Consider the following 14,195-nt stretch of genomic DNA (forward strand, 5'->3'; position numbering starts at 1 on the left):
GATCACAGGCCCGCTCGCTGACTGGCTGGAGGAGCGGGGCCTGTCGTGGTTGATCAAAAATCCCAGTGATCCAGTGGATGTATCGCTGGTGGGGGAATTTTATGCTAATCTGAACCAGGCTGAGAGTCTAAAGAATGTATACATTCGAGGAAGATGGGTAGACTGCTCAGCCAGGAAGATCAACCGACTCCTGAGTTGGGAATACCACTACCCCACCTAGGAAATGAGGGACAAGTTAAGGGCAATCTGCAGCGCAATGGAGCCGCAGACACTTTACAGGACCTTCGCCACCACCCCTGCATACGAGAAAAGAAATTTGAAGTTTGGGTCGGTGGATGAAGAGAAAAAGAAATGGGTGAAGTGGTCGCTGAGCAGAATGATGATCACCACACACACCACTGACATCCGTCCTGACTTCCTCCTTGCCCTACGCTCGATTTTGGAGGAAACTGCTAACGTGGATTTGGGCGCAATCATCGGCATAGACATCTGGGATAGAAGAAGTGGAGATAGAACTCTTGGTCACGGGACCTTAATCACAGAGCTATGCCGATGTGCAGGCGTCAATCTGCCCACTTCAGCCCCAGAATTTCAAATGAAGCCACTGTTTCCAGCAGCCTTCCACAAAAATTGGCTGGAGTCCAAGGAGTTCACTCTTAACCCTAAGCAGAAAAAGAGGAATGCACAAGCGGCAGCGCCCCCTCCACCAAAAAGGAAAATGAAGGTTGTGGAAGGGGGGGGGGGAATAATAAGAGAGGAGATAACACCTCAAACTGAGCCCGATTCTAAGAGGACAATCTCCAATAAAACTCCCAGTGATGAGGAAGAGGAAGCCCTCCGCTTCGCTCGGGAGATAGAGGAGGATCATTTTGGCGCAGAGGTGACCAGTAGTGATAAGGGAGGAAAAGCGCCGAAAGCAGCCGCTGGCGAGAAAAGGTCAAAGGAAAAAGAAGACCCTACTCCAGCGCCTGTCAAGAAACCGAGGGTCAAGGAAGCACTCCGAAAAAATCCAACACCCCCTCGGCGAGCGACGAGGAAGGAGAAAGAGAAGGGGAAAGCGGTGGATGTGGAAGCAAGCGAAGACACAATCCTTCTTTCCAGGTTACAGAAGGGGATTGTCATCAGAGAACCCACCGCTCAACCCGAAAGACTTTCGCCAGTGAAGCCAGCGATGGTAGAGGTATCACCCGAAGTACCTAGTCTCCTGGGCAATGAACCTGTTCCCTTCGACCAGCAGGGGGCAGGTGAGCCAACTACTGCTGGAACAGGCAAGGAAACCGCACCCGTTAACCAGCCGAGAGCGGTGGAGCCTACTGCTGCTGGATTAGAGGAGGAGTGGGAGACTGTGCTTACTGAAGAAACCATCGGCGGGATCGATGTCACAGTAGAGTCCTACAAGGAATATCCCGCCGAGGTCCCCGCTGCCACAACCGCTGAAGCTGCCAATGAAGCCGAAGAGGTGGAGACAGTAATCACAAATCTTCCACTTCTGCAAGTGTCCCCACGCAGCCCAAAAACACCAACCACGACTGGGACACCTGCAGAAACTCTGACTCTGGCCTCAACCAAATCAGACAAAACAATCATCGATGAGGAGGAGGATGAAGAGGATAAGAAGTTCCAAGAGAGACAAGCTCAGCTATTCGCCGAAATACAACGCCTTGAACAACTTCGGCAGCTCGAGCGACAGAAGAAGAGGAAGATGAAGGTGCTGGTCAAGTTGCTCAAGTATTGGAAGCCGCTGACCCAACTCCAGCTGCGATTCAGGAGATACTTAGAGCGAAAGAAAGTAGAGCAGCTGGAGTATGAGGCAGCGAGGCAACTAGTATTCCTCAGGAATGTCACCCCTGAACCAGCACCCAATTCCCAAAAGGAAGAAGTGCCACTGGAGATTAGTTCGGCTGAGTCCGAGAGACAGTCACCAGCAGCGGCGGAAGCAGGACCATCAGCTCCCCGCTCGTCACTTGAAAACATTGAGAGAAGACTGGAGGAACTCGACTCAGCCATATTCAGCCAATACATGATGACCCAAACCTTAATCGATACATACGCAAGGAGTCTGGCTGATGAACTGGCCACTGGCAAGAAGGCAAATGCCGCACTAGAAGCGCGTGTAGAGGCGATGGAGACTAAAGCTGCAAGCATGGGTACAACTCTAACAGAGATTTTAAAGGCGCTCGCTGCCCTCACCCAACAAAACTCCATTCTTATGGAACAACAGCTTGACACAGCTAGAAGTCTCCAACGAATGGAAGATCTAGTACTTTCGAGCGAGAAGAGAAAATGAAGAAAGGTCCTCCCTCATGTACATAACTCAGAAATGGCAAGGGCTGTACATAACATTGATGAACGAAACAACAATTTTTGGTAACAAGTGACATTTTTCTCTACTGTATGCCTAACATAATCTGAAGTATGTGTTCTTATGTGAAATGCATGTGATATCCTGCTGAGTTAACTATGTGAAATTTTTTAGATTAAATTTAGATGACTTAAACACATCAGACCAAGTAATTGTCCTTCGAATTTCACAATAACTCGAACATTAGCGTTAGACTAAGTAACAGCGAATAAGGCTTGTGAAGATTAGTGCCCCCTTCATTTCAAACTCTTCCATACTCGGTAGGGCAAGCGGACCTATGTTTTTCGACTTTATTCATAAGAAAAAACTTGAAAAAAGAAGTCCTTAAATATGGTTTAAGACACAAGGTGAGGGAAGCAGGGAGGACCTATCATTACAAAGGAACTGAAAAGGCCTAGGCACGTGAGAATCAAATAAGATCTTGAGCAGACACAATGTTTGTTTAAAACTCTTGATCCAATAAAAAAAAAAATGATTCTCCGCACCCTTCAGCTGAAGGTTTCCTTGATCAAAAGAATATTCCCAGCTGAGCAAACAAAGTAGACGATACCGGAATAACTCCAATCGTGTTAAATCAAATGGCAAGCTGAATACTTATGGCTCCTTTGTTTCTATTTGAGGTTCACATTGCTCCAAATCATGGCACTGATTGTTAACAATTCTTGATTGCAGTTAACATAATAACTCTGCGGTCTTTTAATCTAGTTTGTTCGAGGACGAATAAAGGTTTAGTGTGAGGACGTTTGATGACTCCAAATATGAGCATATCCTTAGCTTGACAAAAGTGTGTATTACTCGAATTTCTGTATAAAAACCATCACAATAACTCGTTAATGGCATACATTATTGATCTATATCGCTTGGCATGATCCAGAGTTCATTGTTGAGATTATTAATGAATTTTGCCCTTTTTAAGCGGTAGTCTGTGCCAGAAAAACTAAGGCATGCGCCACAAGCGGTAGCCACCTCCGCTCACAACCGCTCAGAGTATCTCTTGGAAATAAAGACTAAGGCACGAGGGGCAAGCGGTAGCTTCCACCGCTCACAAGCGATAGCCTCTACTGCTTGCAAGTGACAGTCCAGACGCCCACCACTGTAGAATGTCACTAGAATTCGACTAAATGTTCCAACTACAGCAGTACAACCATTTCATTGCTAGCCAGCACAAGCGAGCTAAGCTGCGCTGATGCCCTTCAGCTCTCTAGCAATCGGGGAAGATCTGTGCCCTTACAATCCAATGCAAGCGAAGCGGGCGCTTTGGGAGTTATAGCAAGCAACTGTTTCAACAGAATAACTACCAGCAATCGCCTAACTGTCCAGCGGTTGGAACCGCCCAGCAACTGCTTGCAACCATCCCAATTCACCTACTATAAATAGGGTCAGATATCTCTATGTAAATAACTTCGATTTTGGAGTATTTTTGCCATTACTTTCTACGGAGTCCAGTTGTCTTCCTGTCTCCGAGAGCTCCAACCCTGTAAGGGAGTTCTCCACAAGAATGGCCAAGGGAGTAGGGATTTCCCTCCTCCCTTGGCCAAATCTTTACTGCTTTCTTAGATTAGATTACTGTTTTCAATTACAGCTTTGTAGTTCTAGTCTTTCCAGCTTTAGTAGTAAGTAATGAAATGTCCTTCAGTTCTTCATCTACATCTCCTCCACACTTTATTCATATTTATATAAACCTTGAATTTAAAGATTTCCTTTCACTGGTTTAGAGCTCGAGAAGAATTGGCTAATTGAGCCTGTCTTTTGCCAAAAGCGGTTTCAAGGTAGTTCAACGTAGTTAAGTATGCGGGAGCCTTGTCGACCTGCTTAACTACTGTTCTGAATTCAATTCTGATTAAAAAGATGTAGCAGAAGGGTAAAGCCACTAATGAGACAGAAATTGGGATAATTAATAGGGCATAGACGGTGGTCTATTAGGTCACAGAGATTCCTAGTGACAGTAGGGTTTCTTTCTTATAATATGGCGATTCTGGCTGTCATTGAAGTCTTATTGTAAATACCTTAAGGTCAAAATCTAGTGTTAAGAATTCTTTATATTTCAGTTTATATAATTACATCATCTCTCTCTCTAACCGTTTCCGTAATATATATATATCTTCGTTAACACACTTACACCATTCGCTCATTATATCCAGGGGAATCTATCCATTTAGTAACACACAAGTCAGACACAACACCTCTCCTTCATTCTCTGTCGCTAACTTATATATATATAGAAACAATTGTGCCATTCGCTCATGTCCTGTTCACTCGGTAACCGCCATTCATCCATGTCCCGATCACTAGAGTTCCGCCTCCATTCATGTCCCGATCACTCGATTTCCGCTTCCGCTCATGCCCCATTCACTCGGTTACCGCTGGCACTTCACCTTACGCCTCCGCTTCGCTCGCTTCCGCTCACCCCTTTTTACCGCTTTCGATAGGATTAGGAATTTAGATCAGCTGCAAAACGGATCCTTTCCTGCAGTTTTCGTCGCTTTTTCGAGATCTTCACATTTTGAAATTCTTGACTTCAAATCCTTGTGTTCGACCTGGAAACTCACCAGTAAAAAGAGTATAAATAATTGTGATAACTACTCAGGGTCTACAACCACAAATATTACTATATCTGATCGTTTTTCTATAAACATTCACCCACTGATTTTTCGTATATAAATTCCCTGTGAATTTGCATAAAATACTAATTACAAATTTTAGTTATCAGATACCATATGACACGGCCCGACCGTGTATAATTATACTCAATGTATTTTTTCTTATCCACAAAGTTCAATAGAACAATGAATTAAGAATATGGATAAAAGAAAAAAGAATGAAGAAGAAAGAAGAAAGATAGTGCAGAGAATGTGAATTAGTGTGGATGATAACCAAGCACGAGAATAAGTCTCGGACCTGAAATCAAACCGTAAGCTAAAACACAAACAATAGGCTAAATCCCATTGCAAATGATCGGAAACCATGAATCGGTAAGTCACTCCCTAATACTAGAAAATTATAAATGTTAAATTTGATTCAAGATGTAAAAAATATTCTTATTACAAAGACAGACAAGGACCTTATATAGAGGTCCTTGAGATAATAAAAGATAACAAATCATAAATGAAACAAATCAAAAGGTAAGTATGACTATAATGAAATAAATAATAAGGAAAGTTCTAAATATGAAATTATACTATATGAAAACTTATAAGAAAAGAAAATTTATATTAAGGTAACTTTTAGAAGCTTTCATAAGTGATAATTCTCTTGATAATCTTTCATAATTTGTAATTCTCTTAATAATCTTTCATAATTAGCGATTCTCTTGATCTTTCAATTTCGATTCTTACGGGTCCCATTAAAGGAGTGTCAGATGAGAGCTAAGTGGTCTTCAAGCATCATCTTTAAATTGATTCTCCATGAAAAATCGTCAGGTCAACCTAGTGATGGATTCTTGAAACTAACGAGCTTGACTTCGAGTGATGGGTCCCACGGGCATTTGAATCCTTGAAAATTGGACATCCTCGTCACTATTTGTATATAAATATAAGACTGTTCAAATATATTCTAGTTATTTGCCCTATATAGTGCTAAATGAACGTTAAAATGTTTGTATTCATATTGTTATTCATTCATTGAATTTACAAACGAATTTATATTTATATTTATATGACCTGTCATTTGAATATAAATTATGTGTTATTTGTATCTATTTAAATATATTTACACTCAATTTTACTAGGTTTCTCCTCACTACTTATTCTTTCTGTCTTCTCCCTTTATTACTCAAATTTCTGATTTATACTAAAACATTTTCATCTTCATTTGTTTTCCTCTCATTTGTTTATCTATTTATTTTTTTGTCTTCTTTCAAATGTTCTTTAAATCTCTATTTTCTTTTCCATATTTACTGTCAATTATTCTTCAAATATTTGTTTCATATTTGAACATCTTCATCTTCATATTCCTCCATCTTCCTTAATCTTCCTCCATATCTCATTTGCTCTTCATCTTTGATTTATTCATATCTTCTGGCAGTTGTTTATCTCGGCTTCTTATCGTGTCTTTATTATTTCTCTTTAAATGACATTTTTGTCCTAAATGATATGATTAATCTTTAATCCAACGGAAAAATTAGTGATGTTTGTATAATAATAAGGAAAAATTGTCATAACTCTCTTGTGGTTTCGAAATTCAACGTAAATATCTCGTTTCCTTTAAAAATTGTGTGACACCCCCTTATACTTTAAAAAAGTTGCATAAAATCCGTTTATGATTTCAAAACTTAGTATAAATCTCCACTTTTATTTTAAAAAGTGCATAGCGCCCCCTTAATGCAAGAGGGGTTTCATGCAACGTTTTTAAAAGTATAAGGGTGTTTCATGCAATTTTTAAAGTAAATGGAAGATTTACGCTGTGTTTCGAAACCACAAGAGAGTTTTAGACAATTTTCCTTTCTTTTAAATAAAAATAGATACTCCCACGGTCCCAGAAAAGATATCTTGTTGGGAGTTGACACGAGAATTAAAGAATAATATTATTTAATTAAAAGTGGATATACAATAGAATGTAAAAAACTAAACTGCCCTTACTTTTTGAATAATTTTAAAAAGTATGTTACAATAATCATCAGGGGTAGTTTGGAAAAATAAGAATATTTTTGTTTTTTTTTTGTTCTTTTTTTACTATATAGCACGGTTACTAAATAAGGAAACATGACAATTGTTTTGAGACGGACGAAAATAGAAAAATAAGACAACTCTTTTGGGACGGAGGGAGTATATGATACCACCTCTGTCAAAAAATACGGTAAAAATTCTTATAATTCTCCCGTGGTTTTGAAATTCAGCATAAAATCTCCTTATACTTAAAAAATTGCATAACACCTTATTATACTTTCAAAAACATTGCATGAAACCCCACCACCATTATAACTCTCTTGTACGATGAAAAGATGATTTCCTAACGTATGTTTTGCATGACGGAGGATTTCATGCAATATTTTTAAAAGTATAAAGGGGCACTAGGTAATTTTTTAAAGTAGAATGGAAATTTACGCAAGTTTTAAAACCACATTGGGGTTTCATGCAACAATTTTTAAAATATAAAGGGGCGTCATGTATAGGGGGATTTACGTTGAGTTTCGAAACCATAAGGGAAATATGAGCAATTTTTCCAAAAGAAAAATAGACTCGTATACTTATAGGCTATAGCACAATTTTAATGTGATGTATAATTTTTATTATTTTTTTTTGTCTTTTATTGTAAAAATTAATGAATTTGTTCACCCAATGTTTTTTGGTGGCACAAGTTCTCGTAAATCCTACTTCCTCTGTCCCGGTGCAAGATTGCCGGACAAAAATGGAAAATGACAACATTTAAATGGGACAGAGGGAGTATAAAAAATACAATATATATTCATATTAACACATTATATGTAATATATATATTATTCTTATAAAAATTAATAAGTCAGCACAAGATATTATTTTTTATATTATCGATACGATTTATCATACCTAACGTAAAAAAATAGATTCATCCAAAAACACCAAGGGAACAAATTATTTTATGTGAGGAATAAAAAATTATGTAAGTAATATAAAAATAATGAATATTGTGGCATGTCTATCCGCATAATATGACTGACTTGAACCACTGATGTTATCTATCTCCACTTATTTAAATTGGAATACATCATAATAATGCTAATATAAATCTCTTTCATCTTCGATGACCATATTATGCAAAATGATGCATGTCCTCATTATATTACCAATTGAATCAATATGTCAAATGAGTGACAGACGTCGAATAATAGTAAATCGAGCTTGTAAAACACTAAAAGCGTGTTCTACATCATTTCGAGCAACTTCTTGATGTTATACAAATAATTGCATCTTAAGTTTTTAGGCAAACAAATAGATTGAATAAATGTAGCCTATGAAAGATATATTTCATTCATAAGATAATACTTTATACTATATTGGTGACCATTGACAATAAAATTTACTTATGAACTTTTATAATTCAAAATGTCATTAAATATTATATTAATATTGTCTCAGAGAATGTATTTTTTTGGAAAATATGTTTTTAGCAAAAGGAATACACTTTTTTATGATAGATAAACATAAAAATGAGAAATAAACCAATTTCTTTTTATGACAATGGAATATAATTTAAAAAAAATTAATATAAATGAATAAGGCAAAAATTTAATAATAAAAAAAGGGGACATCTAAATCGAACCATACTTAATTGAACACCATCAAGATATAATGGCATAGAGAAATTTAAGCAACCTAGTATACACTTGGAAGCTGTTATTAATACAAAACCCCCATATTCTAAAACTATGATTATGGCATTTACAAGACCTACATAAAATATACAATTAATCTAAAATTTCAGAAATGGAGGCGGTAGACAAAACTTGTGATTCATAATTATATTAAACGAATCATGTAATTTGTACAAGTATTATTTTACACATGCTAACAATATATATAAATAAATTTATATCTTCCCCCGCGAATAAATAATGTAGTCGAAAAATTGTATAGTTTTTGAAGCACAAAACTGCAGTGAGTAGCTAACTAACCAGTGCCACTCTGCCCATTCATTCAGCAGCGGCCGGAGACGTCCAGCCCCTCCTCGTCAATCAATAAATCTTCCAACGCCGCTAGCGAATTCAGCTGGCGGCCAAGCGATGCGATCGTCTGTTGGCACTCGAAGAATTTACGGGAAGCTATGGCCATTTCTTTATCCTGCAATGGCAATTCATATCTCAAAATCACACAAAAAAGGGCGCCAGCTTAAAACTAAACCGATCTCTGACCAAAGACAAACCTGGTTGATTCTGAACTCCTCCAATATGGATGATCTCTGGGAATCGTACTCGACTTTTGTCCTTGACAGTTCGGCTTCTAGTTTGTTGCACTTTTCGACGGCTTCCCTGTAAACAATTCTCTCTTCTTCAATTTCTTTCTTCAAGCGATCTAATTCAACTTGTGTTGATTCGAGTTGCGACTCTGCCTTCTCCTTCCTTCGATTGGCATTGTCGAGTTCTATGCTGACAATGTCCTTCATTTTGTTCGCTTTCTCCAACAGGTCCTTGATTTGTATCAGGTTTGCTTCTGCATTTCGCTTTGCTTCAACCTCCAGAGCCAGCTGTTTATTCAACTCCACCTCTGTTTGCTTGCGTTGATCTTCTGAAGATTGGAGTCGAGTTCGGCACTCGTCCAGAGCAATCTCGAGGCTCTCTTTCTCCCCGGTTATCTTCCTCAAGTTATCTTCCAGTTCGGCTACCCTGTTAATCAAAGGTTCCATATCATCTTTCAAACAATTTTGTTGATCTCCACAAGTGCTGTGATTCCCGGTCTCGTATAAGGATGCAAGCCTCTCCATCTCAAGAAAATCATGCATCAAATCGATCCCCATGGAAGGAATAACTGAACCATGTTCAACGCTAATGTCGGACTTACATTGTCCTAAGTGGGCATGGCATGGATCAACAAATGACCTGAACCCACCATTTTTACGGCTGTCATTTGCGACAACTTGTGCCCTTTCCCCACTATCCGACTGACTGTCGGTGAAGGATTCGACATAAACAGAAGAGGCAGCAGTTGACCGGTAATCATCAGTACCTGCTGCTTTACGAGCCACTGCCTGTAACCTGCGGCATTCTGCTTCAAGTCTCGCAACTTTCTTGATGCTCTCGAGATGTTGCTTGCTAGCATTTTCAGCAGCAAGAATGCTCAACTCTTTCTCACGGGCCACTAATTCCAACTTATCAGCTTTTTTAGCGAGCTCAAGCTTAAGGATGGAGTTCTCTTTCTCAGAAACATGTAGCCGATAAAGGGCATCAGCAAGCACAGGGTTTCCAGCTTCGGTTTTGGCAGATTCGAGTTTATTACGCAGCTCAACAAGCTCATTTTCAAGCTCGGACTTGTTCACATCCCATTCGTTGCTTTTCTTGACAACATCATATATCTTCTCTTCTTGCTCCTCCCTCGCCTGACGGAGCTGCCTCAAGCACTCCTTGAGGGCTCCATCGAGATGGCCTACACGCTCCTCAAGGATTGAGTTCTTCTGAGTTAAGGCATCGATTTGTTTCTTCAGGGCCGAAACTTCATTCTCAGCCCTTTCCCATCCTACAATATTGAGAGTAGACAAACGTTCAACACTAAGCCTATGTCACATGAATGAAGGCAAAACAAAGAATACCCGAAACAGCTTCCTCGGCAACTTTAGCATGCTGGTTGACCAACTCTTCCTTAGCCCGTAAGTTCTCAAGTGCTTCTGATAGTTTCTCGGAGAGGGTCTTCAGACTTTCATCGAGTTCTTGGTCATCTCCTTTAGATGTGACTTCAGGAGAGTGAGTGTTAACATTGGACAGAGTCTGTGCCGCAATGAACCATAAAGCAATTAACCTTACATTGCAAAAACATCCCCATCAAAACTCATATTCTTCTCAGAACAATTGTTTGCAACAGATGCTATAGAATCAGTCAATCATATATCACTTCTTCCTATCATGTATTCTTCCATTTACAAACTTAAAGCAGAAAATACTACAGCATTTTACTACTAAACCAACCAACATGGGATAAGGCTATCTGTTATGCATCAAAGATGTGCGAGTGGAAGAAAAAGTGTGTCCAGTCGAGGCACACGAAAGACATACATACATAAATACATACATACATACATACATACATACATATGCATCTTTGTGTCATAGAAAGAGCACCCACATCAATTCTCAATAATTGAATGAATACAACCACACACACTTGATGTTGTAGCTGGAGAAAAAAAAAGACTTACGGGGAAAAAGTAAGAAATTGTCAGCTGTGGACCTATCTATGGCCATGGCAATGGCAGGCAGCCAGCGGACATCCACATAACGTGGTCCATGTTAATCAGGTTCAGGATAAACCAAACAAAGAGTGATAATGGAATGCTTGCTCAATCTACAAGATTCATCGATCTTTCATCAAATTCATCTTAACTTTTTACACTTACATAACATAGTTGGAGGATCAGACGTTAGAGATCTAATGAATCAACAAATGTAATGTTTTTCTATGATCCTGCTGTCTATGATAACGCATCATAAGAGGAATCCGAACAGTGATCAGATGGAATTTCAATGGCAGCGTAGATCAGAAATACCTGATCATCAGAGAATCTCTCCGAGTGGGACGACAATGATCCGGAGCTCTCCGTTTCGCCACCGCCACCGCTCTTCTCCAAAGACTTCCGCCGCCACAGCCAACTCCTCCTGTCCATCTAGAGGGCGGGCGACGTAATTACTCCACGGAATTCAGACAACGGAACGAAAACTGAAGGAACGAACAAAACAACGACGAACAGGGAATTCACATCATAAAAAATTCCAACCTGAGAGATGAAGGGACTGCAGTGAAGCTCAGCCCACCGATAAAATAAAGGGTAGTAGAATCGAATTCTGGCCAAGGGTCAGCTCAATCTTTGCTTAGAATCTAATCCGATACACCAAACCCAACCCAATCCACTTCACCTCAATCGATGGATGGATGGATCAATCAATCAATCAAAAAGCAGAGCACGTTTGAATAACCCTGAAAAGAGTAAGCATACCATGAAATGAAATAGGAGGGGATTAAAGTAAAACAAATCGATTGGGGGTCGGGGCCATAAGGCATTCATTCATTCATTGTGAAGGCAGAGAAAGCAATTCGGACAGCTACGGTGATGGGCACCTCTCAATTCCCCCACCATCGTCGTCACTGATCGAAAATGATTGAAGGTGTTGGGTTGGGGGACGGTCTACTGTTCCTTTAAAGCTCCGGGGAAATTTTGGGCACAGGCACGGCCCCTATAAATAACCCCCCTCCCTCCCCCTTACGTCCCTTCCCTTACATAAAAAGCGTGACCCACGTAATCATTACCTTTATCTTCCCCAGAATTACAAGACCCGCAGATACAAATAATTCACAGCACCAACGAGAAACCCCCCTTCTCTCTCTCTCTCTCTCTCTCAGAAAAGCCACCTTACCTTACCTTCCCATACCTTACCTTTCTGTGTTGCTCTAAATTCGAAATCAGACTCACAAAAACGCAACGCCTGATTATAGAGAGAAAAATTAGCACCGATTCTGATTCGTGTAAGTGTAGTGTTGGTGGTGGGGACAGCAGATTTTTTTTATTATTTATTTATTTTATTTATAAATTGGAAAATAATATCTTTGAATTGTGGAAGTGTTATGGAGGAAGAGACAAAGGAGTGAGTTGAATTATTTGCTTGCCTGTTTTTTTAAAATCACGATTTGCTGCGGTATTCGCGCGGCGGTTCCGGGAATGGTATGGCCGTATGGGAATGTGGCGACTGCACGTCATGGGTCGGACGGATATTCTTCTCTTTTGTCTCTTTCCATTCTATTTCTATATTTGACGGACGATTTTTGTCAATGCTTTTCATTAATCAACACAACACAACACAACAGGGGTTGTCTACTAGACTATTTATGTGCTCGGTATTTTCTTACTCTTCAATTCGCCATTGCTAGCTATCATTAACTATTCATGGTGATTGCAAAATGGGTGCTGTACACTAGAGTAGAGCAGACGGGCTCTTGGTATGCTGCTGATCAACTATTAAGTTCAATACCATATTAAATTAATTTGTTCTATTAATTTTTTTTTTTTTTTTTTATGGTAACTTTGATTTATATTCGTATAAGCTAATTCACTCCCTACAGACTAACAGTGGCTGCACTTCCTACTTTTGCATAATAATTACACTCAACTTCCTACTATTCAATTTGTCCCTGAAATAATGAGTTAGTGTAACGAAAATTTTATAGACTTCGGTTGATTTTTATATAAACTTACGTTTTCTAATTATATATTCTAAAATTATTCCGTTGTACAAATATAATTTCCAAGTAATGTACTCAAATTTTTTATTTATGTGAGTGTCTTCCAGTGTCTTTGTTATGCCTTAGTTGTTAATTAATGTCTCAAATAAAATATTAATTACCTTCGTAGTTATGTCATAAACTTGTATTTGTTTTGGGTATACTCATGAAGACATGTCTTTGTTTTGAAATGATGGCAGACTAAAAAAAGAATACAAATGGCTTATCTTCAAATTCTTTATACATTTCGTCTATACAAATATTGCTAAATTTAAAGTTGTGATGAACGATAAACCATTGAAAGATCTACAACTCGCACCGTTTGGGTATTTTTTAAATTGTCCAAAAAAAAAGCTACATTAGCATCGGTTGTGACCGATTTATCATGCAAAATGAATTTTTTAACTATTGAATATGTTTGATGATTTCTCTATCACATTGTTGGTTGTTCATATATTTATTTTTTCGACTTATAAAAATTTTGTTCATTATTATTATTGTGCGTTAATGCTTCCAAAAACTTTTAGTTACAACAAATAATATATAATGTGTATCATGATTTTCAATTGGCATTCCTCTATAAGAAAATTACATACCTATATAGTTATGTCATAAACTTGAATTTGTATATACTCTTGTAGGCTTATGTATGTGTTTTAAATATTGTCACACCGAATGTGATAGCCAAGATTGTAGGCCACTATATGTATATTGCCTGAGAGTTATACTTATGCAACACAAAAACGTATCCGCCTAGCAGACGAGCTATCGAATTTGATGATATCAAAACATGTTGAACAAAATTTATTGTAAAAATTTCATCAGGAGACTCTGGAGGGATTTTCTAGTATCATTATCGGATTTGTATGTTAATTTACATGCAAGAATTGAAAATAATTGAGGTTTGAAGCATATGATTGTCAAATTGGAGTCATTAG

The 14,195-nt window shown here is 38.6% G+C and overlaps 2 protein-coding genes across 4 annotated transcripts; one reads left to right on the forward strand and one right to left on the reverse strand.

Moving 5' to 3' along the window:
* The first annotated feature begins 223 nt into the window (after positions 1-223).
* On the forward strand, positions 224-2,287 carry LOC127256891 (uncharacterized). The gene has a single exon (XM_051283117.1). It carries the CDS (start codon positions 224-226, stop codon positions 2,285-2,287), a length of 2,064 nt encoding a protein of 687 aa, XP_051139074.1.
* A 6,488-nt stretch (positions 2,288-8,775) lies between these two features.
* On the reverse strand, positions 8,776-12,494 carry LOC127257210 (filament-like plant protein). Of its 3 annotated transcripts, none has more exons than XM_051283591.1 (6): positions 12,289-12,494; positions 11,759-11,958; positions 11,531-11,647; positions 10,580-10,754; positions 9,200-10,506; positions 8,776-9,117 (listed from the first exon to the last, which is right to left on the reverse strand). In XM_051283591.1, the coding sequence occupies exons 3-6, from the start codon at positions 11,645-11,647 to the stop codon at positions 8,974-8,976; spliced, it is 1,743 nt and encodes a 580-aa protein (XP_051139548.1). In that variant the 5' UTR covers positions 11,759-11,958; positions 12,289-12,494; the 3' UTR covers positions 8,776-8,973. The 3 variants fall into 3 exon arrangements, with proteins under 3 accessions (XP_051139548.1, XP_051139547.1, XP_051139546.1); XM_051283590.1 differs by lacking the exon at positions 12,289-12,494 and adding an exon at positions 12,100-12,251; XM_051283589.1 differs by lacking the exon at positions 12,289-12,494 and having other exon boundaries at positions 11,759-12,249.
* Positions 12,495-14,195: the final 1,701 nt, after the last annotated feature.

This window comes from Andrographis paniculata, unplaced genomic scaffold (assembly GCF_009805555.1).
Source record: "Andrographis paniculata isolate CXL003 unplaced genomic scaffold, ASM980555v1 Contig57END, whole genome shotgun sequence".
Classification (NCBI taxonomy): Eukaryota; Viridiplantae; Streptophyta; class Magnoliopsida; order Lamiales; family Acanthaceae; genus Andrographis; species Andrographis paniculata.

Excerpts from the sequence above, each read along its gene's own strand:
- LOC127256891 (XM_051283117.1), top strand. The coding sequence starts at position 224 with ATGAGGGACAAGTTAAGGGCAATCTGCAGCGCAATGGAGCCGCAGACA.
- LOC127257210 (XM_051283591.1), bottom strand. The coding sequence starts at position 11,647 with ATGGACAGGAGGAGTTGGCTGTGGCGGCGGAAGTCTTTGGAGAAGAGC. Across the intron at positions 10,507-10,579 it reads TGCCGAGGAAGCTGTTTCGG|GATGGGAAAGGGCTGAGAAT; the intron begins GTATTCTTTGTT and ends TCAATATTGTAG. Across the intron at positions 9,118-9,199 it reads AGGAGTTCAGAATCAACCAG|GATAAAGAAATGGCCATAGC; the intron begins GTTTGTCTTTGG and ends TTGCCATTGCAG.